This window comes from Vicugna pacos, chromosome 8 (assembly GCF_048564905.1).
Source record: "Vicugna pacos chromosome 8, VicPac4, whole genome shotgun sequence".
Classification (NCBI taxonomy): Eukaryota; Metazoa; Chordata; class Mammalia; order Artiodactyla; family Camelidae; genus Vicugna; species Vicugna pacos.
This window is the reverse complement of record NC_132994.1, coordinates 9330881-9355592: the sequence shown is the minus strand read 5'-3', so window position 1 is coordinate 9355592 and position 24712 is coordinate 9330881. Positions and strand designations below refer to the sequence as shown.

Below are 24712 nucleotides of genomic sequence, written 5' to 3'. Positions count from 1 at the left end.
CATGAAGGTGGAGACAGAGATTCAGGAAGAGAGATGTACAGAGTTGAAATGAGAGACAAAGGAAATTGGTCAAACAGGCAACTAGAAAGAGTGAGATATGTCTCATAAAACAAAAGAAAATCTCCAAGAGGTGCTAATTTTGAACTCAGAACTTACAGAAATTTAGGTATCTTGATTGTGGTGGTGGTTTCATAGGTGTATACATCATCTAAATTCATCAAATTGTACATCTGAAATATGTGTAGTTCACGGTACAGAAATTATACCACAATAAATTTGCTTAAAAAATTGAAAATAAAATAATTTCCATGCAAAAAAGAAAAACTCTTCATTAGTTATCTTCCTCCTCGTTCTTTATTTGACTTATTGAAAATTTCTCATTGGGATTTTCTTTTAACCATTTAGCCTTCTGTGCTGAATTTCAACTCATCTTCATCCTTCACTCTTGTAACCATTTGTTTTTCTATCACATTCTTAAGGGAGTCTATCTCTGATGTTGATTTCTCTCTTAACTGATTTAACTATCTGGTAAAGAAACATGAGCTATACGTTTATGGTGACCTATGCTTTATTACAGCTGAGCAACAAGTAAGAACCTATTTCAATAGAGTGGAAGAAAGTTAACATAGAAATGAGAAGTTAGAGTTGTAATAAAAATTTAAATTTATTCTATTTTTGAAAAGCCTTCTTAAGAAGAATTCAGCTGTACCTGGTAGAATCATGGCACTTGTATCATCATAACCAGTGTGTTAGTTACTTTGCTGCACATCTTTAAGTTTTCTCCAAACAACTTCTTGAAAGCTTGTGTGGATGCTTTAGAGCTTTGTGGTTGAGAACTTCATCTGGGCCTAATTTCTCATGCATCTCTAGTGCCTTTGCCCAGTCCTCGAGACCTGAAACTCCGAGACGTGACTCACAGCACAATGAATGTCTTATGGGATCCCGCCCCTGGAAGAGTGCGTAAATATATTGTTCGCTACAAAACACCAGAAGAGGATGTCAAAGAGGTAGGTTGAGATTAAAATTGGTTTAGAAATGTTTGTTTTCCTAGTAGGGTCAACAAAAGAATCTAAACAAGCATGGATGATAGCATATTTTGCATACTTGTCACTTTATTGATCTAGTGTTGAAAACTTGTTATATATTAATAAAGCACTATTTGAATATTGATAATATATTGGACTGTCTCACATTTTGTTTAGAAATGTTTTGCTGTGTGATACTAATCTCAAAAACATCATCGCTTAGTAGATGAAGAGTTATAGAATCAAGATGGTGTTTCCCTCTCATCCAGATGCCTATTTTGGTGCTCTGCCTTCTATGAATGACTGAAAATTGTCATAGTAATGTTTCTAAAAATGAGAGCTAACAAGGAGTTGCAGGAAAGAGGTGGGGGAGTTTGTCAGGCAAAAGGAGGACAGGACAGTTGAGTAGGACGAAGGGGAAGTATGAATAGAACGTTACGGGAGTGTCCCTTTGGCACTGACCATTTTTGAGATGATGTTGGGGGTGGAGAGCTGTTTCCATGACAACCTGCTTCCAAGTGGGAGCAAATCAAGGGGCTTCAGCAGCGAATGGATTTAAAATTCATGTTTGCCGGAGGGTACATGCATGTGAGGATCTCAGAGGCATTTTTGGAAGCTAGTGATAGTTTCTGTAAGCGCCCAGTTATGGACTGTGCTGCTCCCTTGGATTGTCCAAAAGCTCATTTATACACATGAACATGTTCATTTCATTCTGGGTTTCAGTTTCAAAAGTGGTACAATAACCATTGACCATTGGGTCTCACAAGGTTCTTGTGTGTAATAAATAAGCTAATGCACAGGAGACTTTCTCTGAGAGAAATAAGGCAGTGATGTAAAGGGAGACGGGGAGTGATTAGGTTGTTTGAATGCATAGGCAGTCATCATTTACCAGATAGTAGTGCTAGACACGGCTCTAGCCCATGCATTTTTTGGCTCTCTTATAGGTAGAGGTGGACAGGTCAACAGCCAGCACGCCTCTTAAAGACCTCTTGTCACAGACCGTGTACACAGTCAGCGTTTCTGCAGTGTATGACGAGGGGGAGTCTCCCCCAGTGACTGCTCAGGAAACTACCCGTGAGTTGAACTTGCACTTTATTGATCATTGGGAAGTGACGCTGTGTGCGTGTGTCACTGAACCGCCTTGGTTACTTCATTTCTTCATGTTATTTTTGCCCAGATTTAATAATGTTTGGTTCCTAGACTGTTTCTCACTTATTTTCTTCCCATCTTCTATCTTTATGTCTGTTCCTTTTATGATAATTTCTTCATTATTGCACCTGCCACCGCCACTCATTCATCTTCCAGATATTTGAGTGCTGTGTGTATATGTGTGTGCATGTGTGTGTGTGTGTGTGTGTAGGGGTGTGAGGAGAAAGCGTATTCTTGATGTATGTTGGACATCATCTCTGGAAACCATGCATTAGTTATCAGATTTTTTGAGAGCCTCTTATACGTAAAGTGCTATCAGAACTAGCAAAAATCTAAGCGTCTTTGCCCTCAGTAGTCTGTGATTTTGTTGCAGAGATAAAAGGTAACAATACATGAGATCCTGTAAGGAAGGTGGGGTGTGTGGTGCTCAGGGGGAGGGCAGACTTCCGCAGTGGAAAGGTTGGGGAGATGCTGGGCACCTGCTTGGGCCCCAGCTTCCCTGCTCCATTCTGGGGCCACTTCAAGGAATGTCCCTTTCTCTCCTGCTCATGATGCTTGCATAGTATTTAACCCAATTATCATTACCTGCTGATCTTTTTCTATCTATTTGACTTTTCCCTCCTAATGAAGGCAGAGACATGTTGATTTTGCTCAATTTATGCCTCCAGTTTCCGGCTCAGTGCTCAGCATATAATTTCCTAATTCAATAGTGGTTAAGAAATTGAGGTCTGGTACCAGCTAGGTTCCCAAGAAATATTATGGGGGCTGCAGAGGTAACTTAAAATTTTCTAGTAGCCACATTAGAAAAAGTAAAGAGAAAAATGAAATGAATTTTAATAATGTGTTATAATTTACCCTACATATCCAGAATATTATCATGTCAGTGTTTGTCAGCATTGTAATCATTAATGAGATATTTCACATCTTTTTGGTAATAATTTTTTTTTTTGCAATCCAGTGTGTATTAATTTACACTTACAGCACATCAAGATTCAGATGCCACATTTCCGGTACTCAATGGCTGCATGTGGGCATGTGGCTGGTGGCTCCCATGGTGGGCAGCACAGGTCTAGAGAATTTAAATGACTTGCCCAGCCCCACCCAGGAAGCCAGAGGTGGGATCAGTGCTGTAGTCTGGAATTTTTACTTCCTATCCAGCAGCTCCTGCGCAATGCTTAGACGCTTCTCCTTCAGTGCCCAGCTGTCTCTACATGATGAAGAGATCTTGTCAGGTGTCACAGCCTAGTCCTGAGCATCAGACATACCCACTTCTGCTCTTTTCTGCCCATGCCATGTCTCTTAGGAATTTCAGTTGCCTTCTTGGCACCAGTTCTTACCTGGAAGGGCAGAAGCTAGAGGTGGAAGTATGTCTGTATGAGCAGATGACAGGTTTTTCATAAACATAGCAGGAGTGGTCAAGAGAGGAAAAAGTCAGGAAGAAAGACAAGTTGAAGCAGGTCATTTCATATACCAAATGGGTACTCTCAATGTATGTTTGTAATCCTTAGAATTTCCTGAGAACCTTTAGATACATCCAAAGTGCATTCTAAATGGGTGGTTTGTTTTGCACTTGTGCTTGTGAAAGTGGTACCAGTCTCTTGGTCTCAATGAGCCTTTTCATTGTAATTATTAGAAACAAAATTTTTGATGGCTCTGGGTTTTGTGTATTTGGCTTTGGTTACCGGGAGATAAATAATTGACAATGAAATCTCCAAACTGGTGGCAGACATTCCAGATTGCTTGAGCTGCAAACTAACTAGACGACTGGTCAGTGGCAGGGCTGTTAATTGGGATTTCAGCTGTCATCAGCACTGCGGGGCTATTCCTGTCTCTGGATAGAGTCAGTACAGGCAGCCGCATGTTGTGTTTAAGGTGAGTGATCTATAGGAAGACTTTGCGTGTGAATTACTTAGATCAGAACATTTTATGGACCACAAAGCTACATGCACTCTCTATATTGTGGACTAAAGTTTGCACTTAATGTGTATTGTCATGTGAAGGAGTCCATGGTTTTTCTTAGATTCCCCAAAAGTGTGAGGTGCAAAGCGATTAAAAACCACTGAGTTAGAACAGTGTTAACTAAATGCTAACTTTAAAAAAGAATCACCATTTTAGTAGAATATAACTAGTAACCTATTATATCCACAAAATGTTTGCTGTTTTCAGAGCTCTGTCTCATATTTACTTTCAAATGAACTGAATTGGTAGGATACTTGGTTCTAAGCCACATCATCAGCCAGTTTCCCCACATCCATTAAACTAGAACAAGGAGGTTGATTATATGAAGTTTGTAGATCACCTCCAAAAATGTCATCCTTGCCTTTTCTCACGACAGACACTGTGCCGGCTCCAACAAACCTGCAGATTACTGACGTGACACCGGAGAGTTTCAGAGGGACGTGGGATCACGGAGCTTCCGATGTGTCTCTCTACCGAATCACCTGGGCACCTTCTGGAAGCTCAGATAAAATGGAGGTAGTGTTAACTCTTTCTTTCTCTTCCCGTTTTCTTCCTTCCTTCCTTCTTGTCTCTTTTTTTTTCTCTCTTTCTTTCTCTCTCTCTTTCTCTCTTTCTTTCTCTCTTTCTCTCTTTCTTTCTCTCTTTCTCTCTTTCTTTCTTTCTTTCTTTCTTTCTTTCTTTCTTTCTTTCTTTCTCTCTCTTTCTCTCTTTCTCTCTTTCTCTCTTTCTTTCTTTCTTTCTTTCTTTCTTTCTTTCTTTCTTTCTCTCTTTATTTCTTTCTCTCTTTCTTTCTCTCTTTCTCTCTTTCTTTCTTTTCTTTCTTTCTTTCTCTCTCCCTCCCTCCCTCTCTCCCTCCTTCCCTCCCTCACTTTCTTTCTTTTCTTTTCTTTTCTTTGTTTCTCTTAGGGAAACTTATTTGAAATATATATTGCCTCTGTTGCCTGAAAAACATCCTTTCCTGCTGGTGGCATTTGGGCTCGTGGCTTGCACCAGTGCAGGAGGAACATCTAGCTAAATGATGTCAACCAGCTGCCATTGAGTGTATGATAGACATGGTGACTTAATCTTGTGTGTTTGTTTTTTTCATCTTTCCCTAAGACCATCTTAAATGGAGATGAGAATACTTTGGTGTTTGAAAACCTGAATCCGAACACTCTCTATGAAGTTTCTGTTACTGCCATTTATCCTGATGAATCAGAAAGCGATGACCTGATTGGCAGTGAGCGCACATGTAGGTGTACAGCTTTCAGTAGGATGTTGTTATTTTAAAATGGGCAAAACAGAGCTATAGCTGAATTAGTAACATTTCCCCCAATTTTTTTTTAGTGCGTTTGATACCCTTAACAACGCAAGGTACGCATTTTTATTTGCTGATTGTATGAATGACCAATGAATGAATGAAAAATGTTATAAAATCCATTGCAAACAGGCTTTCTGCTTTTAAATTGTAAGGTGTTGATTGGGACCTCTTTTAAATTGATCTTTCTTGAAAAACTTTGCTTTTCTACTATTTGGGAAGGAGTCTTTTGAGATTCAATGACCACCATTTATCATGAGGTCAAATTTAGTTCTAAATCTGGAAATATGCAACTCTCTTGATTTCCTTGGCAACAGTGCGTATTTGGGGGTGGGGTGGGGGGCAGGCAGCTTCCTGAGTGGAGGTTCAGTGTGTTCACTCTGTTTCTCAATCATTTTTTTCAGCTCCCAAAAGTGGCCCACGAAACCTTCAGGTGTACAATGCAACGTCTAACAGCTTGACTGTTAAGTGGGATCCTGCTAGTGGCCGTGTGCAGAAATACAGAATCACCTATCAGCCTGCTACAGGAGAGGGCAATGAACAAACGGTAATTTTCCCTGGGAAAAATGCAACTTGGGTAAATTCTACCCTTTCCTCCTCAAAGTCCTCTCACTCCCAACGTTTAGTTAGCCATAGTTTCTTGAGAGTCGTAAGGGTTACCGTATTGGATGGAATTATTTGGCTCCAGCCCTGATGGAGACCCACTGGACATCCTCAGGGGAGACAAGAGTTGCTTTTCCAGGTACCCTCACAGTATCAGGCCTGTGCCTCAGTGTATTCATGTTTTCCTCAAAAACTATGAGGGCTGGATTATCCATGAGGATATCTAAATGTTTGAGTCTCTTTATATTTTCATCCATATCTTTCTAACTTCATCAAGTGTTGGGAGTTTGCTAAACCTCCATTATTCTGATTTTGTCTGTTTTTCGCATGTCATAAAGTATCTCTTAGATCTGATGTTTCCAGATCTGAGTACCTGCTCATCTAATTCATACTGTTGATCACTTTTATGTTTATCCAAATGGAGGTTCCTGACAGTAGGACTGTAAACTCAGCCTTCATCATCTTTATCTTCCCAGCCTGCCCTATTTAACAGAGCCCTTGTCCATTTTACCTTGCTTGCTTTAGTTGTCTGTCTCTGAACCTTCTCCAGCTTTGCTTTTATGAACCATGGGACTAGAACTGCACATGTTACCCTGGGGTCGGGAAGCACCATGATTTTTTACACAGATAGAGTGATGCTGTCTGATTTATTCCAAATGCCACTTTTGGTGAGGGATGGCATTTTATTGATATTTTGGGGGCTATCATATTTCCTCAATTAGGCTTAGAGAGAGGTGTTGTTCACTTTTAATCATCTGACTTGCTAAGCTCCAGCAAATGGGTCATACCGCTTACCATATTTGAGGTATTAGCTGAGGTGGATGCTGGCTGTGGTTACAGGTCTCCATCCTACACAGTAAGTGGGTTTAGCTGAATCGGAGAAACTCCTGTCCCCAGTGTGACTTGTGAGTTGCTCTGTTGCAGTTCCCATAGAACTAGACTTAGGTAGTATGATACACTTGGATTGAGAATTTGTCTTACAGGTTATCAATAATAAACTAAACACCAACAGTCGTCAACTGGCTTTTATATAAAAGAAGACACATTCGATGGATTGATATTTTAATGGCATAAACAGAATTTTTGTCTGTGCCAGGCCAGATATAGGCAAAGCTTGTCCTTAGCATTTCTGTTGTTGATCGTACTGGCCCTCCAACTGCTGCCCTGAGTCGCTCTTACTGTCTGTCAGCTGTTGGTCATAATTAGAAGGCGTCTCACAAACTTATCCCATGTGATGTGTTAGTTGATAATCCCTTAGGATTTGTTATTCTTTGGCATATTTGCATTTTAGTGCTAGTCCAAGAAATAATCAAACTCATGACTCACTGGTGCTTGAATGATTTTGGAGAGTTGGATGAGAGATGTAGGCACACACCCTTCTGCTTCCTCGTGAGGCTGGTTCTACTAAGTGGATGCCCGCAGATTTGTAAAGTAACAAATATGTTAATATTTTGCTCTCATAACCTCAGATGCTAAATTTTTTTTAAGTGTTATTCTTTTTTTTAATTGAAGTATAGTCAGTTACAATGTGTCAATTTCTGGGGGGAGGTAATTTATTTATTTTTGGAGGAGGTACTGGGGATTGAACCCAGGACCTTGTGTATGCTAAGCATATGCTCTACCACTTGAGCTATACCCTCACCCCTACAATGTGTCAATTTCTGATGTGCAGCATAATGTCCCAGTCATGCACATACATACATATATTCGTTTTCATATTCTTTTTCATTAAAGGTTATTAGAAGATATTGAATACAGTTCCATGTGCTATACAGAAGAAGTTTGTTTTCTAACTATTTTTAACATTTGCAAATCTCAAACTCCCAAATTTACTAAATTTGTCCAAACTAGCCACTGTAGTTCAGTTCACTCATCTCGAGGATGAGTCCGGTGATTCACTGAGGTTTTCTCTGAAACCCAGACTGCTCGAGTGGACGGTGCTCAGTGGGAAACATCTGGACTGTGCTAGCACATCCAGCCATTCGCATGTGCACTCACGGCGGGCAGCCTGCCATTTTCATGCGATTTTAATTAGTATGGCATAAACATCTGAATTCAGTAGACTGTTAACAAAGTGTCCAGAGTTTCTTTCAACAGAATAGCTAGACGGCCTTAAGCAGTGAATTAAAAAAACACCTTCAAACTCCGTAATCGAGGATATTGAAATCGCTTCATACCGGCAGGCTGGAATCAGGGAGGTGACTGGGAAGCCCTGCCTGAGTGTGGCCTGTACTGCTAATGCTGGTGGAGGAGCAGTTTTGGAGGGGGGAAACCAAAAAGCTTTAGATCTTTTGCTGAATCATTTTAATATGCTTCTAAAGCAAATAAAAACCATCTGTAAAAAGGTGAGAATAAAACTGAATGGCTTCTATTACTATGCAGTTCTTTGCTATCTTCAAGTTCCTTTGTAGCTCACTTAGGATTAATGCCTTTTTGGAGAAGAGATCTGTGAAACGTGTTTTGGATGAAATTTTACAGTGCTGGCCGCTAGCCAGTTGAAATATCTTTTTAAGGTCACCAGTTTAAGGCTTAAAATCCTTTTTATGACTTAAGGTGTATAGTTTACATTTAAAGTGATGCCCTAAGATATATTTTAAACTTTCACGGCGGGACATGTTTCCAGATCTTGGCAAAGGTCGCAAACAGCTCCCTCATAGAAAAAGCTTTTTCTAACAGATGAGTGAGCTGGAGAGAGCAAAGCTGACGCTTATCCCTGTTTGACTCAAGACCACAATAGGTGGACGACAGAACAGTGTGGTCCTGCAGAAGCTGAAGCCTGACACTCCTTACACCATCACCGTGTCCTCCCTGTATCCTGATGGGGAAGGAGGTCGGATGACGGGAAGAGGCAAGACCAGTAAGTGAACCTGGGCTCCTGTGGCGTTTTTAGTAACCATCATGGGGATGGAATTGCATCTACTGCTGGAAACACTGGGGTGACACAGAGTTTTGCTAATCTTTTAAAATGCATGTTAATAATGATCTTCATTGGTTTTGTTTTTTTCTTTTTTGGGAAGGGGGTGTAATTAGATTTCATTTATTTACTTTTTAATGGAGGTACTGGGGATTGAACCTAGCACCGTGCACACTAAGCACACACTCTATCCCTGAGTTATATCCTCCCCCAAGATATTAATTGTTTTTAATATCCTTACCTGGAGTTACCTATCTCTGGTCTTGGAGAAAGGTGTTTATTACTTTCTAGGATAACACAAACAAACAAACAATGCTCTGGGGCCAAAATACCTTGTGGAGTGATGAGACATGTACCAGATGATCACAGACATTTTTTTCCTTTATTTACTACTTCTGCAGATATTTGCGGGGTGCCCATACAGGGGTCCTGCTGTAGGATTCCTGGGACCCATCAGTTAACCTGGGCTTCGCTTGTGCTGGGTTGTTAGGGTCACACGTGATGTCCTTTCTGTGCCTTTCAGAACCTTTGACGACCGTGAGGAACCTCAGAGTGTATGACCCGGCCACCAGCACTCTGAATGTTCGCTGGGACCATGCAGAGGGAAATCCTCGTCAGTACAAGCTCTTCTATGCACCCACAGCAGGTGGTCCAGAGGAACTGGTAATTATTTCCTGTAGGGAAAAGTGTGTATTAGTTTCAACTGTAGATTGCAAAGTGGAGATCAAGAGTTGACCAGTTTACCGTAGCGCCGAAGGAGTTCATGTTCCTTTAGTAGAACTTGACAGAGCGTAGTAGGTTAGTGCCTTAGAGCCTGGGTGATGGGGGCTTTCGGGGGATTGGGGCTGGGGGATCAAATCATTCCAGGGACTTTTCAAGAAGGAGCCTAGGATGTGTGCAAAGAAGTCTTCATCAACTCTTATAACAGTTTGTATGGGGGCACGTCCCAATATTACAGAACCTACCTCTTGACTTTGTCTTGAGTTAATACTTTGAGTATTTTATTGTTCAAAGTATCATTTCTTGTACAAGTTTTTCAACTCAAGTACTTTACATTTTATTAAAACCTTTAGGTGCCAATCCCTGGGAATACCAATTATGCCATTCTTAGGAATCTGCAGCCGGATACCCCGTACACCGTTACAGTGGTTCCCGTTTATCCTGAGGGCGATGGAGGGCGTACATCAGACACCGGAAGGACATGTAAGTGAGAAGGCAGAAAAATTTAGCTTTTTCATAATGCATTTTGCTTTTTAGTATAAAGACCATATAGGCCTGTTAAAGACAATTTGGAAAATTCATAATGATAGCATAAAAATGTAACAGTTACCTATAGTTTACCTCCAACCCCCACCAACTGTTAATATTTTAGTGTGTGAAACTGAAAAATTATGATATTCTTCTTCTAAAATGATAACTTCAGGATTTATAAGTGTGTACACAGTTATCAGTATTCTCTGTCACTGACAAAAGTTCATGAGCTTTGCTTTGTGCTTGGTAAATCCGTGTGAAGCAGTGTGTTGTCATTGGCTTTCAGTGTGAGTTGCTGAAATCTGTTCATCATGTTACTTGATTTTACATGTCTCTGGTTTGCTGACGAAATGCTTTTTGGAGTTGAAAATTTGTGTGCTTTTATTTGCTATTAACATCTTGAGAAACCAGTTTATAGTGGTTTTACAATTATTTGTAGTATCATTTAAAGGTTTTGGTGCATACCTATGAATATTTTTTTGGCTTGAAAATATACGTGCTGATGGCTAAAAGAAAGAAAGTGTGGATGACTTCTTTTGGCAAAAGAGTTGTCGTCTAGAAAGATGATGTTATTGGAGTTTGGGATTAATACATGGATTTAATTTGCATGGTTTTCTAAGTCCCTGTTGGGGCAGTTAATTGAGAACTGAGTGTACCTTTGATTTCTCCCTACGTTTGCCTTTTCTTTGAATCACAGAAGACATTTAGTATCTATGTGTTGAATGAGAAGCAATGACTGAAACTGGTAACCTAGCTGCCGGAGTTAGGTGGGCATCCTTGGTGCTGTGAGTTTTCACTTAGAGGCAGAGACGGTAGATTCCTCTTGTCTCTCTCTCCGTGACCTGTGCTGGAAAACAGAAGCTGCTTTTCCAGTTTCTTGCCCTCGCCCTTGTCCCTCGTCCTTTTACAGCCAACCCGGTACTATTACTCTTACTTCCTTGTTTTTATTGGCACCAACTTAGCTTCTGTAGAGACCAAGGCCCTAGTTGGCTCAGTCTGGCTAAATTTGAATTTGGAGAGTTTTCACCTGCTTTTGTGTGAAGATAATTCAAAGTGTAAGGAGGTCATTATTCTGTCCTACTAGAGTGGAAGTTCGGGAGAAGTGATAACAAGAGCTCGACATATATAAATAGACACAGGAAATATGAGTTGACTTTTCTTTCCTCAGTGGTGAGAGGACTGGCCAGAAATGTCCAAGTGTACAATCCGACGCCAAACAGCCTGGACGTTCGCTGGGACCCTGCCTCCGGGCCGGTGCAGCAGTACCGCATTGTGTATTCTCCCCTGGCCGGCACGAGACCCTCGGAAACTGTACGTAATGCTGTCATCTTAGAGCTGGCAGAAGAATTTTGCAGACTCTTTTTATGGCGCCTCCTACTGTAGTTGTTGGCACAGGACAATAGATGAGCTGTTGTGGCACTGGGTCGCATGTACACTCACTTCCTGATGAACTTAGTCTCATTTTGTGTCCTGCTTGGCAGCCTGTGAGAATGCAGGCCACAAACATGCCCGTGTACAACACTTAAGTGATTGCTTTTGATGAATTAAATCATAGGTGTGTTAACTGTAGGGCTAATTAGCAAAAATGAATTTGGGAAAAATGCAAATTAGCTATGGGCTTTCATTGTAACGCCCACGTCTTTGTTAGGAACCTACCTGAAAGTTTACCTTCACTGGCTCTTAATAGATTGCCCAATCTATCTTAGTACTATTTGGTTTTCTAAGTAGGTTAATAATATAGAGATCAGAGATTACTAATTTGAGTAGAGACAGTATCAGAACAGCTGAGGGAAAGTAAATTTACAAGACTTTACAAAAAGAATCAGGGACCATGAACAAAGGTAAAGAAATGTTCAGCCTGTCCGCATGTTGATTTGCATCCTTGTGTGTGGCCGGACGTGTTCAGACAACACTGCCCTTACCCATCGCATGGAGTAGCTCTCTGTTTTAATAGAAAATCTCTCCCCTACAAGTGTATCTTACGTGTCTCTAACATTCGGGATGCTTTGGGGTCACTATCGTAAGTCCTGGATGTTGTATTTGAGAACCTTCCCAAGGAACCTAAGTGGGAGGTGGTTGAGGCTGCTAAGGGTCAGTGTGAGCTCACAGTTTTTGGAGAGGGAATTTCTGAGGTTAAATTGCATCTAACGCTGTGGCCTGGGCAGATGTCACAGGTAGCACAAAGTTTGGCTTCTGCTGTGTCTCAGTTCAGCCATTTACTACAAACATTATTATGCTGATTAATAGAAGACTCCGTAAGCATTTGGGTTGTTGTCAGGCAAAATTTGGCATGTCCTCCCCTCCAGATTGTGGTGCCAGGAAACACCCACACGGTGCACTTGGAGCGACTGATTCCAGACACACCCTATTCTGTGAACATCATTGCCCTCTACTCGGATGGAGAAGGGAATCCCAGCCCCGCCCAGGGCCAAACACGTGAGTCTGAAACCCTTCCCACCCAGTTCCCTTGTGACTCAGTGAGGAAGGCTGGAAGTTGGGTGGTGAGGGAGGGGTGCTGAGAGCTGCCTCCACCTTGCACAGGTGAGGGGAGGCCTGGCGCCCACGTCTGCTAGGTTCCCCAAGTTCACATTTAGGCTGAAGGCCCTCTGGGCTGAGTGAGTGTCATTGGGCCATTTTCTCATCTGGGATCTGAGTTAAGGAGAGGTTCCTCCCCTTCTTCTGCCCTGTGGTGGGTCTTCTCACCAACAGGGCACTTTTGAAACGTGACAGTTCAGCCTCTTTGTTTCACTTCACAGTAAGTGGTTAAAGTAGCTGAAATCCCTTTGTCTCCCAGTCTGTACGTTTAAGTTCCAACCTAGTCTTTGTCCTGGAACGTTCAGCACGTAACCGTAGCTCTGAATGGAGCACTTTCTACTGTTTACGAGTGCACGTGAGAACTGTAGGAGGTGTGGATTTTATCACAAGGAAGTAAACATCCCAATGAGAGGTGAAACCCCGGGTGCAGTTACTCTGAGCTGGTTACAGTTCTTTTATACCCCTCCCTCCACCCCCATGTCCCCCTGCTCACAGACGGGCCACTAACTCTATTGTGCTGATTTGTTTAGTACCACGCAGTGGGCCGAGGAATATGAGAGTCTTTGGGGAGACAACCAACAGCCTCTCCGTAGCCTGGGATCACGCTGATGGGCCAGTTCAACAGTACAGGATCATTTATTCTCCCACCATTGGTGACCCGATCGATGAATATGTGAGTCTGCTATGCGTTCATTTGAGCATTTTGCAACCTCTTGCCTGATTGGAGGGTGAAATGAAGCTTTTTTTCTTTAGGAAGTGCTGTGATGACAGTTGAGCGCTTGACTCTTGCGTGACAGTCACATTTTATATGACTTTCTCTGACTGGATATTGAGGCCCTAGCATGTGCCTAGCATGGCCTCCCCCACCACAGTCAGTGCCTTTGGGCTCATTTCTTTTCTAAAGACAGGCTGAAAAATGGTCTTGTCATAAAAATGCATATTTTTTTTAACATTTTTTATTGATTTATAATCATTTTACAATGTTGTGTCAAATTCCAGTGTTCAGCACAATTTTTCAGTCATTCATGGACATATACACACTCATTGTCACATTTTTTTCTCTGTGATTTATCATAACATTTTGTGTATATTTCCCTGTGCTATACAGTGTAATTAACCATCTCATTATACCATAGGAACTGAGTCTAGTGAAACATGATACCTATTATTCTGAGCTACCTAAATTAATGTTCAAATGAGATGACTATGTAAACTTTAACTTTTCTTTAACTATATAATTCCTCTACAGGGTCTCCCTTCAATACTCCAGTGCTCATCAATCTCTTTTGTCTAAATGTAACATTTTGGGGTACATTTTGGTTTTGGAATATACATATTCTCCTATTAGCTTCAAACTTTTTGAGTGTCATATTTAGTCACTCTAGAAGCAGGTTCAGGTTTCTTGAAGCTTCCTTGTTGCCCTCACTACGTATATCAACCTGTTATGGATGGAAGAACTCCCTACTTTCTTGAAAGTTTAGTGATGAGCTGATGTGATCATTTAGTAGAAGATCACACAGAATGCTGATTGCAAGTCCTTTAGGTCTGTGGTTTGCGGCCGTTTTGCCACACACATCCTGTTTGTTCTCCCTTCATTATCCCCATGTTATAAAATGTTGTCTACTTGAACTTGATATATTAAGCTTTAATTCAAGCTCCCATTTTTATTAATCAGAAACACATGTAACTGTCAAATTCAAGTTTCTGATCAAACTGAGATAAGCAGTGTTACCACAGTTAGTTCCCAAAGCAGAGACGTTCATGCTTCTGTGTTTGTTCAGCCTAGCCATGGACAAATAGGCAATTTCCCGTCACTTTCTGAAAACAGTAAAAATGTAATTCTCACCGTACCCTCCCAGTTCACCATTTGGAATCAGGGGATTCCACGCTGGAATTTGCTGGTGGAAGTGACCCTGGTTGTTTGTCAAAGCAAAGCATAGGGTTAGAGGAGGGATTGAGAGATCTGTCTGGTTCATTTCCTCTTCATGGATGCAATTGATTGTATTTTCATTCCCTCTTTTCCACCTTTTTCACTTGATTAGTATCAGCCAAACTGATATTCTTGAGGACAGACACTGAGTCTGCTTTTGCTCCCCAGTGTGTTCCCAGTAGCTGGTACCACACCTGGCGCATATTTGCAGAAAGAGCACTAGGAAACTGACACACGGATGAGGGGGAGCAGAGGTGCCTGCTGCCAAGCGCAGTGGTGCTCCACCCCGTGTGTTGAGGTATTGGACCAGTTACTGCCTTTCATCCTCACAGCTTCCTTCCCAGATGAGATACTGAGCTACAAGGCCAGGAAGTGTCTGATCTGAGATTTGAGCTGAGATCTGCCTGACTCTGAAACTACTCCCTCTGCTGCCCAGCCGCAGTGCAGACAATCTGCTCTGCCGTGAGCATTGTTCAACGGAAAGGAACTATGAAGAAAATGTTGTTTATGGGAATACATAAAACCATGTTGTCTACTGATCTGGAAGTCCTCTAGCTGATAATAACTTTAGAATTTAACCTCCCCTGCAGACCACTGTCCCGGGCAGAAGAAACAATGTAATACTACAGCCCCTGCAACCCGATACCCCATATAAAATCACTGTTATTGCTGTTGATGAAGATGGAGATGGTGGCCATTTGACAGGAAATGGAAGAACAGGTAAGTGTCTTACACTTTTTATAATCTTTCAAGTTTGTTGTATTTGAGTGCATACATCTCACACATTATCTTAATACTGAATTAACGTTGGTACTGGATATTGAATTTTGTCAAAATGATATGACAGCAGAATGTTTAAACTTTTGAAAAGTCCACCAAAAAAAAAAAACTGAGACAAAAATCTGCATGTTTTGCTTTGCTTGAGTTAGTTTTATTTCTTCTTTCGAAAACCATTGCATGGTCTCTGAGTAATGTTTTACTCTGCGTGGTATCAGTTAATAAGGCTCTCGCTGTTAACTCAGTCAATTAAATGTCAGCAAAAAATACCCCATCGCAATGGAATCTTAAAGTCATTCAAAAAGAATCTTCAAAGTCATAAAAAAGAAGCAAGGTGATTAGCAATCATCTTCTGTCTTTACAAATTTAGCTTTCAAAAAAAATTTTCTTTTTTTTTTAACATTTTTTATTGATTCATAATCATTTTACAGTGTTGTGTCAAATTCCAGTGTTCAGTACAATTTTTCAGTCATTCATGGACATATACACACTCATTGTCACATTTTTTTCTCTGTGATTTATCATAACATTTTGTGTATATTTCCCTGTGCTATACAGTGTAATCTTGTTTATCTATTCTACAATTTTGAAAGCCCAGTCTATCCCTTCCCACCCTCTACCCCGCCCCCCACCCCGGTAACCACAAGTCTGTATTCTCTGTCCATGAGTCTATTTCTGTCCTGTATTTATGCTTTGTTTTTGTTTGTTTGTTTGTTTTTGTTTTTTAGATTCCACATATGAGCGATCTCATATGGTATTTTTCTTTCTCTTTCTGGCTTACTTCACTTAGAATGACATTCTCTAGGAGCATCCATGTTGCTGCAAATGGCATTATGTTGTCGGTTTTTATGGCTGAGTAGTATTCCACTGTATAAATATACCACTTCTTCTTTATCCAGTCACCTGTTGATGGACATTTAGGTTGTTTCCATGTTTTGGCTATTGTAAATAGTGCTGCTATGAACATTGGGGTGCAGGTGTCGTCCTGAAGTAGATTTCCTTCTGGGTACAAGCCCAGGAGTGGGATTCCTGGGTCATATGGTAAGTCTATTCCTAGTCTTTTGAGGAATCTCCACACTGTTTTCCATAGTGGCTGCACCAAACTGCATTCCCACCAGCAGTGTAGGAGGGTTCCCCTTTCTCCACAGCCTCTCCAGCATTTGTCATTTGTGGATTTTTGAATGACGGAAAAAAAATATTTTCTTTCTTGTAGTAAGTCATTTACAAAGAATCACTAGGGTTCATGCCCCTTTTCCAATCTACACTGATGGCAGTTTCTTATGGTTTAGATTAAAGTCTTCACTTTGGTTGCTGGAATCACCCTAGGAGATTTAAAAATGCTTCTGCCTGGGTGCCACCTCCAGAGATACTGATGTAAGTGGTCTGAGATGTGGCCTGGACCTGTTCTAATGTGCAGCCAAAGTTGAACGTAAAGACAGGCTGGGCCATAGGTCTGCTGAGTTCCGTTATTGGAATACATCAGTATTACTTTTTCTTCCAATCCAAGAGCATGGGATATCTTTCCATTTTTTAAAATCATCTTTAATTTCTTTAATCAGTGTTTTGTAGTTCTTCCTGTATAAGTCTTTCACCTCCTACATCAGATTTATTCCTAAGTATTTTATTGTTTTGGATGCAGTTTTGAAAGGGGTTATTTCTTTACTTTCTCTTCCTGCTAATTCATTGTTAGTGTAAAGAAATGCAACTGATTTTTGTATGTTAACCTTGTATCCTGCTACCTTGCCAAATTCTTTTATCAGGTCTAGTAGTTTTTGTGTGGAGCTTTTAAGGTTTTCTATATATAGTATCATGTCACCTGCATATAGTGACAATTTCTTCTCTTCCAATTTGGATCCCTTTTATTTCTTTTTCTTGCCTGATTGCTGTGGCTAGGACTTCCAAGACTATGTTGAATAGAAGCGGTGAGAGTGGGCAGCCTTGTCTTGTTCCAGATTTTAGTGGGAAGTCTTTCAGTTTTTCACCATTGAGTACTATGCTGGCTGTAGGTTTGTCATAAATAGCTTTCATTAGGTTGAGATATGTTCCCTCTATACCCACTTTGGTAAGGGTTTTTATCATAAATGGGTGTTGAATTTTATCAAAGGCTTTTTCTGCGTCTATTGAGATGATCATGTGGTTTTTGTCCTTTCTTTTGTTGATGTGGTGTATCACATTGATTGATTTGCATATGTTGAACCATCCTTGTGTCCCTGGGATGAATCCAACTTGATCATAGTGTATGATCTTTTTTTTATGTGCTTTTGGATTCTATTTGCTAACATTTTGTTGAGGATTTTTGTATTTATGTTCATCAGTGATATTGGCCTGTAATTTTGTTTTTTTAATAGTGCCTTTTTCTGATTGTGGTATCAGGATGACAGTGGCTTCATAGAATGAGTGTGGGAGTACTTTAATCTTTTGGAAGAGTTTGAGAAGAACCAGTGTGAGTTCTTCTTTGTATGTTTGGTAGAATTCCCCAGTGAAGCCATCTGGTCTTGGACTTTTGTTTGCAGGGAGGTTTTTTTTATTGCTAATTCTATTTCATTTCTGGTGATCAGTCTGCTCAAGTGGTCTATTACTTCTTGATTCAGTCTTGGTGGACTGTGTATTTCTGGAAACTTGTCCATTTCTTCTGGGTTGTCCAATTTGTTTCCATATAGTTGTTCATAATATTCTCTTACGGTTTTTTGTATTTCTGTGATATTGGTTTAATTTCTCCATTTTCCTTTCTTATTTTGTTTATTTGTGTTCTCTCTTTTCTTCTTGGTGAGCCTGGCCAGAAGTCTGTCAATCTTCTTTACTCTTTCAAAAAATTGTGTCTTGGTTTAATTGATTTTTTCTATTGTTTTTAGTATTACCTTTTCAATTTCCTTGCTACACTTAGTTGCCCAAACTCTTTATGTACTTAAATGATGTTGACAATGTTATAGAATTTGGGAGAGGGATCACTGGGAAGCTCCTTAGAGAAAAGCAGAACTAGAATGTTTCAGCTCAGTCTCTCAAGGGCAGGAATTTGTATATTTATTGACGTCTGTTGTCTACAGGACTGAGCCAACAGAGATTCAGTCTAGCCACTCAAGATGATTTTAATCTAGGAACTACCCATTTTCACTTTTCCTTTCAGTTTTGCAATATATTTTGGTACTTTTCTGGAGGAAATGGCATCTTTCAGAATTTTGTGTAATGCTATGAATAATAACTCAGCAGCTGACTAACATGCAACCTAACAGTAATGCTCTAACTGGGATGGAGTGGGGCAGTGTTCTGGAGCTTGGAGGATTTTCTCTAGGTCGTGTTGGTAGAGGATAAATAGTGCTGGCAAAGAACATCATTTTGGTCGCTAGCTAACTGTGTGGTCTTGGGCAAATCATATCTTATTAATGTGATATGGTGGTTGGATGTGATAGTCTCTAAATTGCTTTTTGGCTCTGACAATCTGTAATCTATAGCATTCTAAAAAGGGTGTGAGATCTTTTTTTATTTTCCATCATTCTGCATCACATACATACAAGCTCTGGAAATCACCAGTTCCTAAGTCCATTTGATCAGCTGTTTGAATTTGGAAAACTACTGAGCTTTCTGTCGAACATTTCAATGCCTTTTAATTGTTTTCTGATTCAGGACATTATGAGATACTATTAATTTGCTGTCATGGGGCTGCACTGTCAATACTCACGGCAACACTCATAAAGTTCTGTGCTCTCCTTGTTTGTCAATAAAAGGTCAATAATGTGTGCCAATCTTTGTTTTCAGTGGGATTACTTCCTCCTCAGAACATACACATCTCAGATGAATGGTATACGAGATTCAGGGTGTCCTGGGATCCTTCACCCTCTCCTGTTCTTGGATATAAAATTGTGTATAAGCCAGTGGGTAAGAAGTCACCTTTATCATCATAGAAATGCACTGGGGGGTATTTGTGTGTGAGGGTGTTCTTTATTGCTTCCCCATGAGATTCTCCTGACAGTTTAGTTAGTACAGCAAGTCCTCTCTGATCAGAGATTGCTTCTGGAAATAGTATTGAAGCCAATGGCCTAAAGTACCGTTGTTACTGTGGATGTAGATGCAACTCCCATTCATTTGCATGACTAAAAAGCTTGATTTGATTCATAAAATTGGGCAAATTAAAGCTATTTGTGTTCAGACAACCTATACCGTATTATGATTTTGAAATAACACATATTTAATAAATATAAACACCTGCATTTTTCCCACTATGTCAAGGTATCATTCTATTTTGGGTACATGCATTGTAGTTTACTCGTGACGGGCTTGCTTTCAATTTCCCATTTCACCCAAATGGACATCACCTCTGTGAAATTATTTGCCATCTTGGTTTCTATGTTCTATTTGTTTAGCACAATTGAAGAAAAATGCTCTTTGTACTACACTTGCTGGGGGTATCTTCCATGCACCCAGGAAGTGTGTGAACAAGAGAAAAATAAAGGAGAGAAGGCAAGAGTAAGGATATGTGAGCCTGTGGATGAAATGGAGAGAGAACTTAAAGGTGGAGAACTTTCAGTAACCACACTGCATGGAACGGGGTGCATGACAGACGGTCTTAAATCATCTCTACAGCAGAAAAATGTCAATTGAGCACCTAGAATGTACAAAGCACTATGCTGGCAAAGTAGGGCTTAGAGGAGAGGCTTGAGAGTCTAGGCTAGTTGACTATGGGGTGATTTACATTAAAGGAACATTAATTACACACCTGCTACACTGCAGGTAGAGTGCTCTGCTTTGAGAATAAGAGAGAAAGGACCGAGTCTCTGCTCACAGTTTGATATTCACCATATAATGCAGCAAGTGGATAAGAGGCTATGGAATTAATGGTGTCCATACTATCCTTTGAGTGTATATTGAGATACTTAATTTTAAGAAAAATTTGAGGCTAAAGATGGCACACTTCTACGTATTTTTGTGATTGTTATTAAAGATTCCAATGAGCCCATGGAAGTCTTTGTTGGAGAAGTGACATCATACACGCTACACAATCTCAACCCCAGCACCATCTATGACGTGAATGTTTATGCCCAGTACGATTCTGGACTCAGTGTCCCTCTGACGGATCAAGGCACTACATGTGAGTCACGCAGCTTCTGTGGTTGTAAGAAAAAGTGTAGTACAAACGACGAGGTCAGGCTTTCTTCTTAACATGCGCATGTCTCCTCAGCGTTGAGTAGGTAACCCTTTTGTGTCCAGCTAAACAAATACTTAAGTAATATAACTGAGTATACAAAAAATGTATATGATATGTTTATTTCATATAAAATATATTCTGAATTTTGAAAGGTACAAATGATAGACATTGTGATTTCATCCACGAATGATCTATAAGATTAGAGTTGGGATGCTCTGTGGTTCTTCTTGACATTTGATGTTAAATATATATTACCTAAATGCATTGAATGAATTGAAAGTTTTCACAGAAGTGCCATGATTACTGGTGTAGCCCATAAATAGATTTTTGTCACCAAGTGCTTTAATAACTATTTAAGGACTTAGCAGATAGCCTTTCAGAAAAATTTCTTATTTTTCATGAGACATATTTGACATTCATAGTGTTGAGAGGGACTGCAGGTAGACCTTATTGTATTGCACTTGGCTTTACTGAGCCTTACAGATGCTGTGTTTTTTATAAACTGAAAGTTTGTGGCAACCCTGCATGAAGCAAGTCTACTGGTGTCATTTTTCCGACAACATTTGCTCACTCTGTGTCTCTGTGTCACATTTTGGCAATCCTCCCAATATATCGAACTTTTTCACTGTTATTATATTTGTTATGGTGATCTGAGATCAATGATCTTTGATGTTACTATTGCAAAAAATTACAAATGGCTGAAGGCTCAGAAGATAGCATTTTTTAGCAAAAAAGAATTTTTAATTAAGATATGTATTGTCTTTTAGACATAATGCTATTATTGCACACTTAAAAGACTACAGTATAGTAAGAACACAACATTTGTATGCAGTAAGAAAACAAAAAAAAAGCATGTGTCTTGGTTTATTGTGATATTTACTTTATTGTGGTGGTCTGGAACCAAACCTGCAATATCTTCGAGGGATGAAGAATTTGGATCTGTAGGTGGAATTTCCTTCTCTAGAAAATCAGTGACAGAAAGGGAGATCTGTTTGTGCTGTACAGGTTTTCATGTATGTTTCTTACAAGGAAACAAAGTAAGACTTCAGACATTTTTTTTCAGCCACAGTTTTAGAATTGCGTTGTGATTGAAAGTATGCTTTCTTTCTTTCTTTCGTAGTATATTTAAACGTGACAGACCTGAAAACTTACCAGGTCGGGTGGGATACATTCTGTGTTAGATGGTCACCTCACCGGGCAGCCACTTCCTACCGGCTGAAACTAAGCCCTGCAGATGGTACGTGTGCAAAAACAAAAACAAAAACAAAAACAAAAACTGGAGTCCATGATAGCAACATTTTAAACTTCAGTAAAGCAGATGTCATTTGGTTTGTAAAATGATATGTAGAAGTGTCTTTACATAGAATTAATGATGACACTGGTGTTCTCCTTTGTCGTTCTAATCAGGAACCAGAGGACAAGAAATTACAGTGCGTGGATCAGAAACCAGTCACTGCTTCACTGGCCTTTCACCAGATGCCGATTACGGCGTCACCGTTTTTGTGCAGACACCAAATCTTGAGGGACCAGGTGTCTCTGTCAAAGAACATACTAGTAAGTTTCTGAGTGTTCTGGAGAGTCTCCATAAGTCTTCAGAATAGGATCCTCTATGTGTGCGAGATGTCAGTGACTTCTGTGTGGGCACTTCTCCTTACGAGTGGCAACGAGGATGTGACAGCAGGGTTTTGGGGTGGAGTCTGTGGCTGGTTTAGGGCCTTCTTCTGCAGCAAATCTGTGCCGCCTCTGTTGGTGTAATTTTAAGGAAAGACCTAAAGGAGAGAGGGCTGGCTCTAGCTGACAGAGAGAAGGTGAATGTGTGTCTGTGTTAGTGACCTTTGCTCATTTGATTCTATCTGAAGGGCTTATGTTCTCCCTTTGAATCTGGGCTTCACTTCCTGCAGCTGTGGTCAGTGTTGAGGGGCCACCCATGGTACTAACTTTGCATAAAACAGAATTCCCAGTATGTCAGTGCCACTGAGACTAGATCTGTTTTTGAGGACTTAAATGGCTCTTAAAATTTACTTTCTGTGATATGAAATGTGCTCATGTGTTTTTCTCATTATTATTATTATTTTAAATTCTAGCCTTAAAACCAACAGAGGCCCCTACAGAGCCACCCACACCTCCTCCCCCTCCCACAATTCCACCAGCCCGGGAAGGTAAGTACAAGCCGTTGGGCAACACATTCAGTTGATAGGGATTGAGAGCATTCTTATTTATGCAGCCCATACATAATTTACAGCTGATATAAAACACTTCTGATTTATTATTCCTGCTCAAGCGTTTTTAGATTAAAGGAGAAGATTACCAGTAATTTGTTCTTTTCCCCCTCCAGGCACATTTCAGCGTGAATAAAATCAATCATAAACTACTCCAGCTCTCCAGCTGGAACTCTGTTTCCTCAGTTTTGCAGATGAAGGTCTAGCGATACCTTACATAATCCATAGTCACGTGGTGGGCATTTCTTTCCACTGGCTGCTGGCATCAACAGGCACTGGGAACCTTTTGGGCTAAATTTGCAGTGTAACCCCTGGAGCTTTGGAATTCCTGGCTTCTGACCTGAGAAGTGCCCTGGATTACACAAAGCTAAAAAATTTCCATTCACCGAAGTTTGAAACATAACTGTCACTCGCAGTGAACTGGTAAAAGGACATGTACTGAGCTATTAAGACTGGTCTCTCAGTAATTTGGGGAAATTCTCAGTGCTTCATCAAATTTAGTTTAAGCTAATTAACCACTAGTTTATTCTTTTGCCACGTTGTTTCCAGTATTTAACTGAAAGCGTTTCAGACTTTAGAAGTATTTTTCTTTTATCTGAGAAGGCTCTAGAATGCTATGACCTCATCAAACTTATTGAAGAAGTCAAATTAAAAATTTAAAGTGTATTATTATAGGATAAAAGAGTAATGGGTTTCTTTAAATTAGATGGTTGAAAGGAATTCAGTAAATAATTTTGGCTTTAAAACATGTTAATTTTTTTTTCTTAATAGATTTTATTTTTTAAAGCAATTTTAGGCTCACAGCAAAATTGAGCTGAAAGTGCATAGAGATCCCATATGAGCCTTGCCCCCTGCCCCACACCCCCCCACCCCCAATAGCAATAGCCCCCACCAGAGTGGGACATGTGTTACATCCCATGACCCTATTTTAACACATCATTATCACCTAAAGTCTGTATTTACATCAGGGTTCATTCTTGGTGTTGTACATTCTATATGTTAAATTTTTATACACTAAAATGTTCTTACATTTTTATTTGCAGATTTTTTTTCAGTCTTCAAGTCTGAAGATTTCAAATTAAAGATATTTATTTTATTCCATCCCTTACCTCCCTCCATATGATTCTAGTGGCCTATGTTAAAATGAAAAGGGACCTTCTTTGCACTAGATTTTTTTTCCATATTGAGTCTTTTTTTTTTTCCCTTAATTGAAGTACAGTCAGTTACAGTGTATCAATTTCTAGGGTAAAGCACAATGTTCTAGTCATGCATATACATACATGCATTTGTCTTCATATCAGATCTTTGATAATTATTTACAAAATCTCCAAACCCACTGATGACTGTTCTGAAGTTCTGGCCATCATTGTTTTTCATTTGCTTTCCTTCTTATTTACTGTTTGAAGCTACTTGAAGAATTCCAGGAGGAGAGAGCATATGTTTGCCTAGTGGGTCTAAGCAGGTGGAGTAACTCCAGAGCAGAAATTGAGGGCCACCTAGAGTAGCTCTTCTCAGACTTTATTGTGCATGTGAATCATCTGGCATCTTGTTACTGCTGATTCTGATTCAGCAAGTCCAGGGTGGGGCCCAGGACTCTACATTTCTGTGAAGCTCCCAGGTGATGCTGTTGCTGCTAAACCACCCTGGGAGTAGCAAGGTGTTAGACTACATTTCTTAGTTGTGTATTTTCACTTGAATGAAAGAATTCATCAGATTTGGGGCTCACTTTGTGTTTTTTCCCCCAGTCTGCAAAGGGGCCAAGGCAGATATTGTGTTCTTGACTGATGCTTCCTGGAGTATCGGGGATGACAATTTTAACAAAGTTGTAAAATTCATCTTCAACACTGTGGGCGCCTTTGATGAAATCAGTCCTGCTGGAATTCAGGTGGGTACACTTCACAGGTGATTATTCA

General features: G+C 40.2%; 1 protein-coding gene across 4 annotated transcripts in view; it reads left to right on the top strand.

The window, feature by feature from the left end:
- COL12A1 (collagen type XII alpha 1 chain) overlaps positions 1-24712 on the top strand; it is a 113981-nt gene that overhangs the window by 52607 nt on the left and 36662 nt on the right. For 3 of the 4 annotated variants that reach the window (XM_072965510.1, XM_072965508.1, XM_072965511.1), the window contains 19 exons: positions 871-1011; positions 1974-2099; positions 4510-4649; positions 5232-5364; positions 5460-5486; positions 5835-5977; positions 8761-8890; positions 9471-9610; positions 10021-10150; positions 11367-11509; positions 12505-12634; positions 13264-13406; positions 15254-15383; positions 19194-19313; positions 20377-20523; positions 21701-21817; positions 21988-22134; positions 22665-22739; positions 24545-24684. In XM_072965510.1, the coding sequence (XP_072821611.1) occupies positions 871-1011; positions 1974-2099; positions 4510-4649; positions 5232-5364; positions 5460-5486; positions 5835-5977; positions 8761-8890; positions 9471-9610; positions 10021-10150; positions 11367-11509; positions 12505-12634; positions 13264-13406; positions 15254-15383; positions 19194-19313; positions 20377-20523; positions 21701-21817; positions 21988-22134; positions 22665-22739; positions 24545-24684 (2402 nt within the window). The remainder of the gene's footprint in view (positions 1-870; positions 1012-1973; positions 2100-4509; positions 4650-5231; positions 5365-5459; positions 5487-5834; positions 5978-8760; positions 8891-9470; positions 9611-10020; positions 10151-11366; positions 11510-12504; positions 12635-13263; positions 13407-15253; positions 15384-19193; positions 19314-20376; positions 20524-21700; positions 21818-21987; positions 22135-22664; positions 22740-24544; positions 24685-24712) is intronic. The other variant, XM_072965509.1, reaches the window with a different exon arrangement.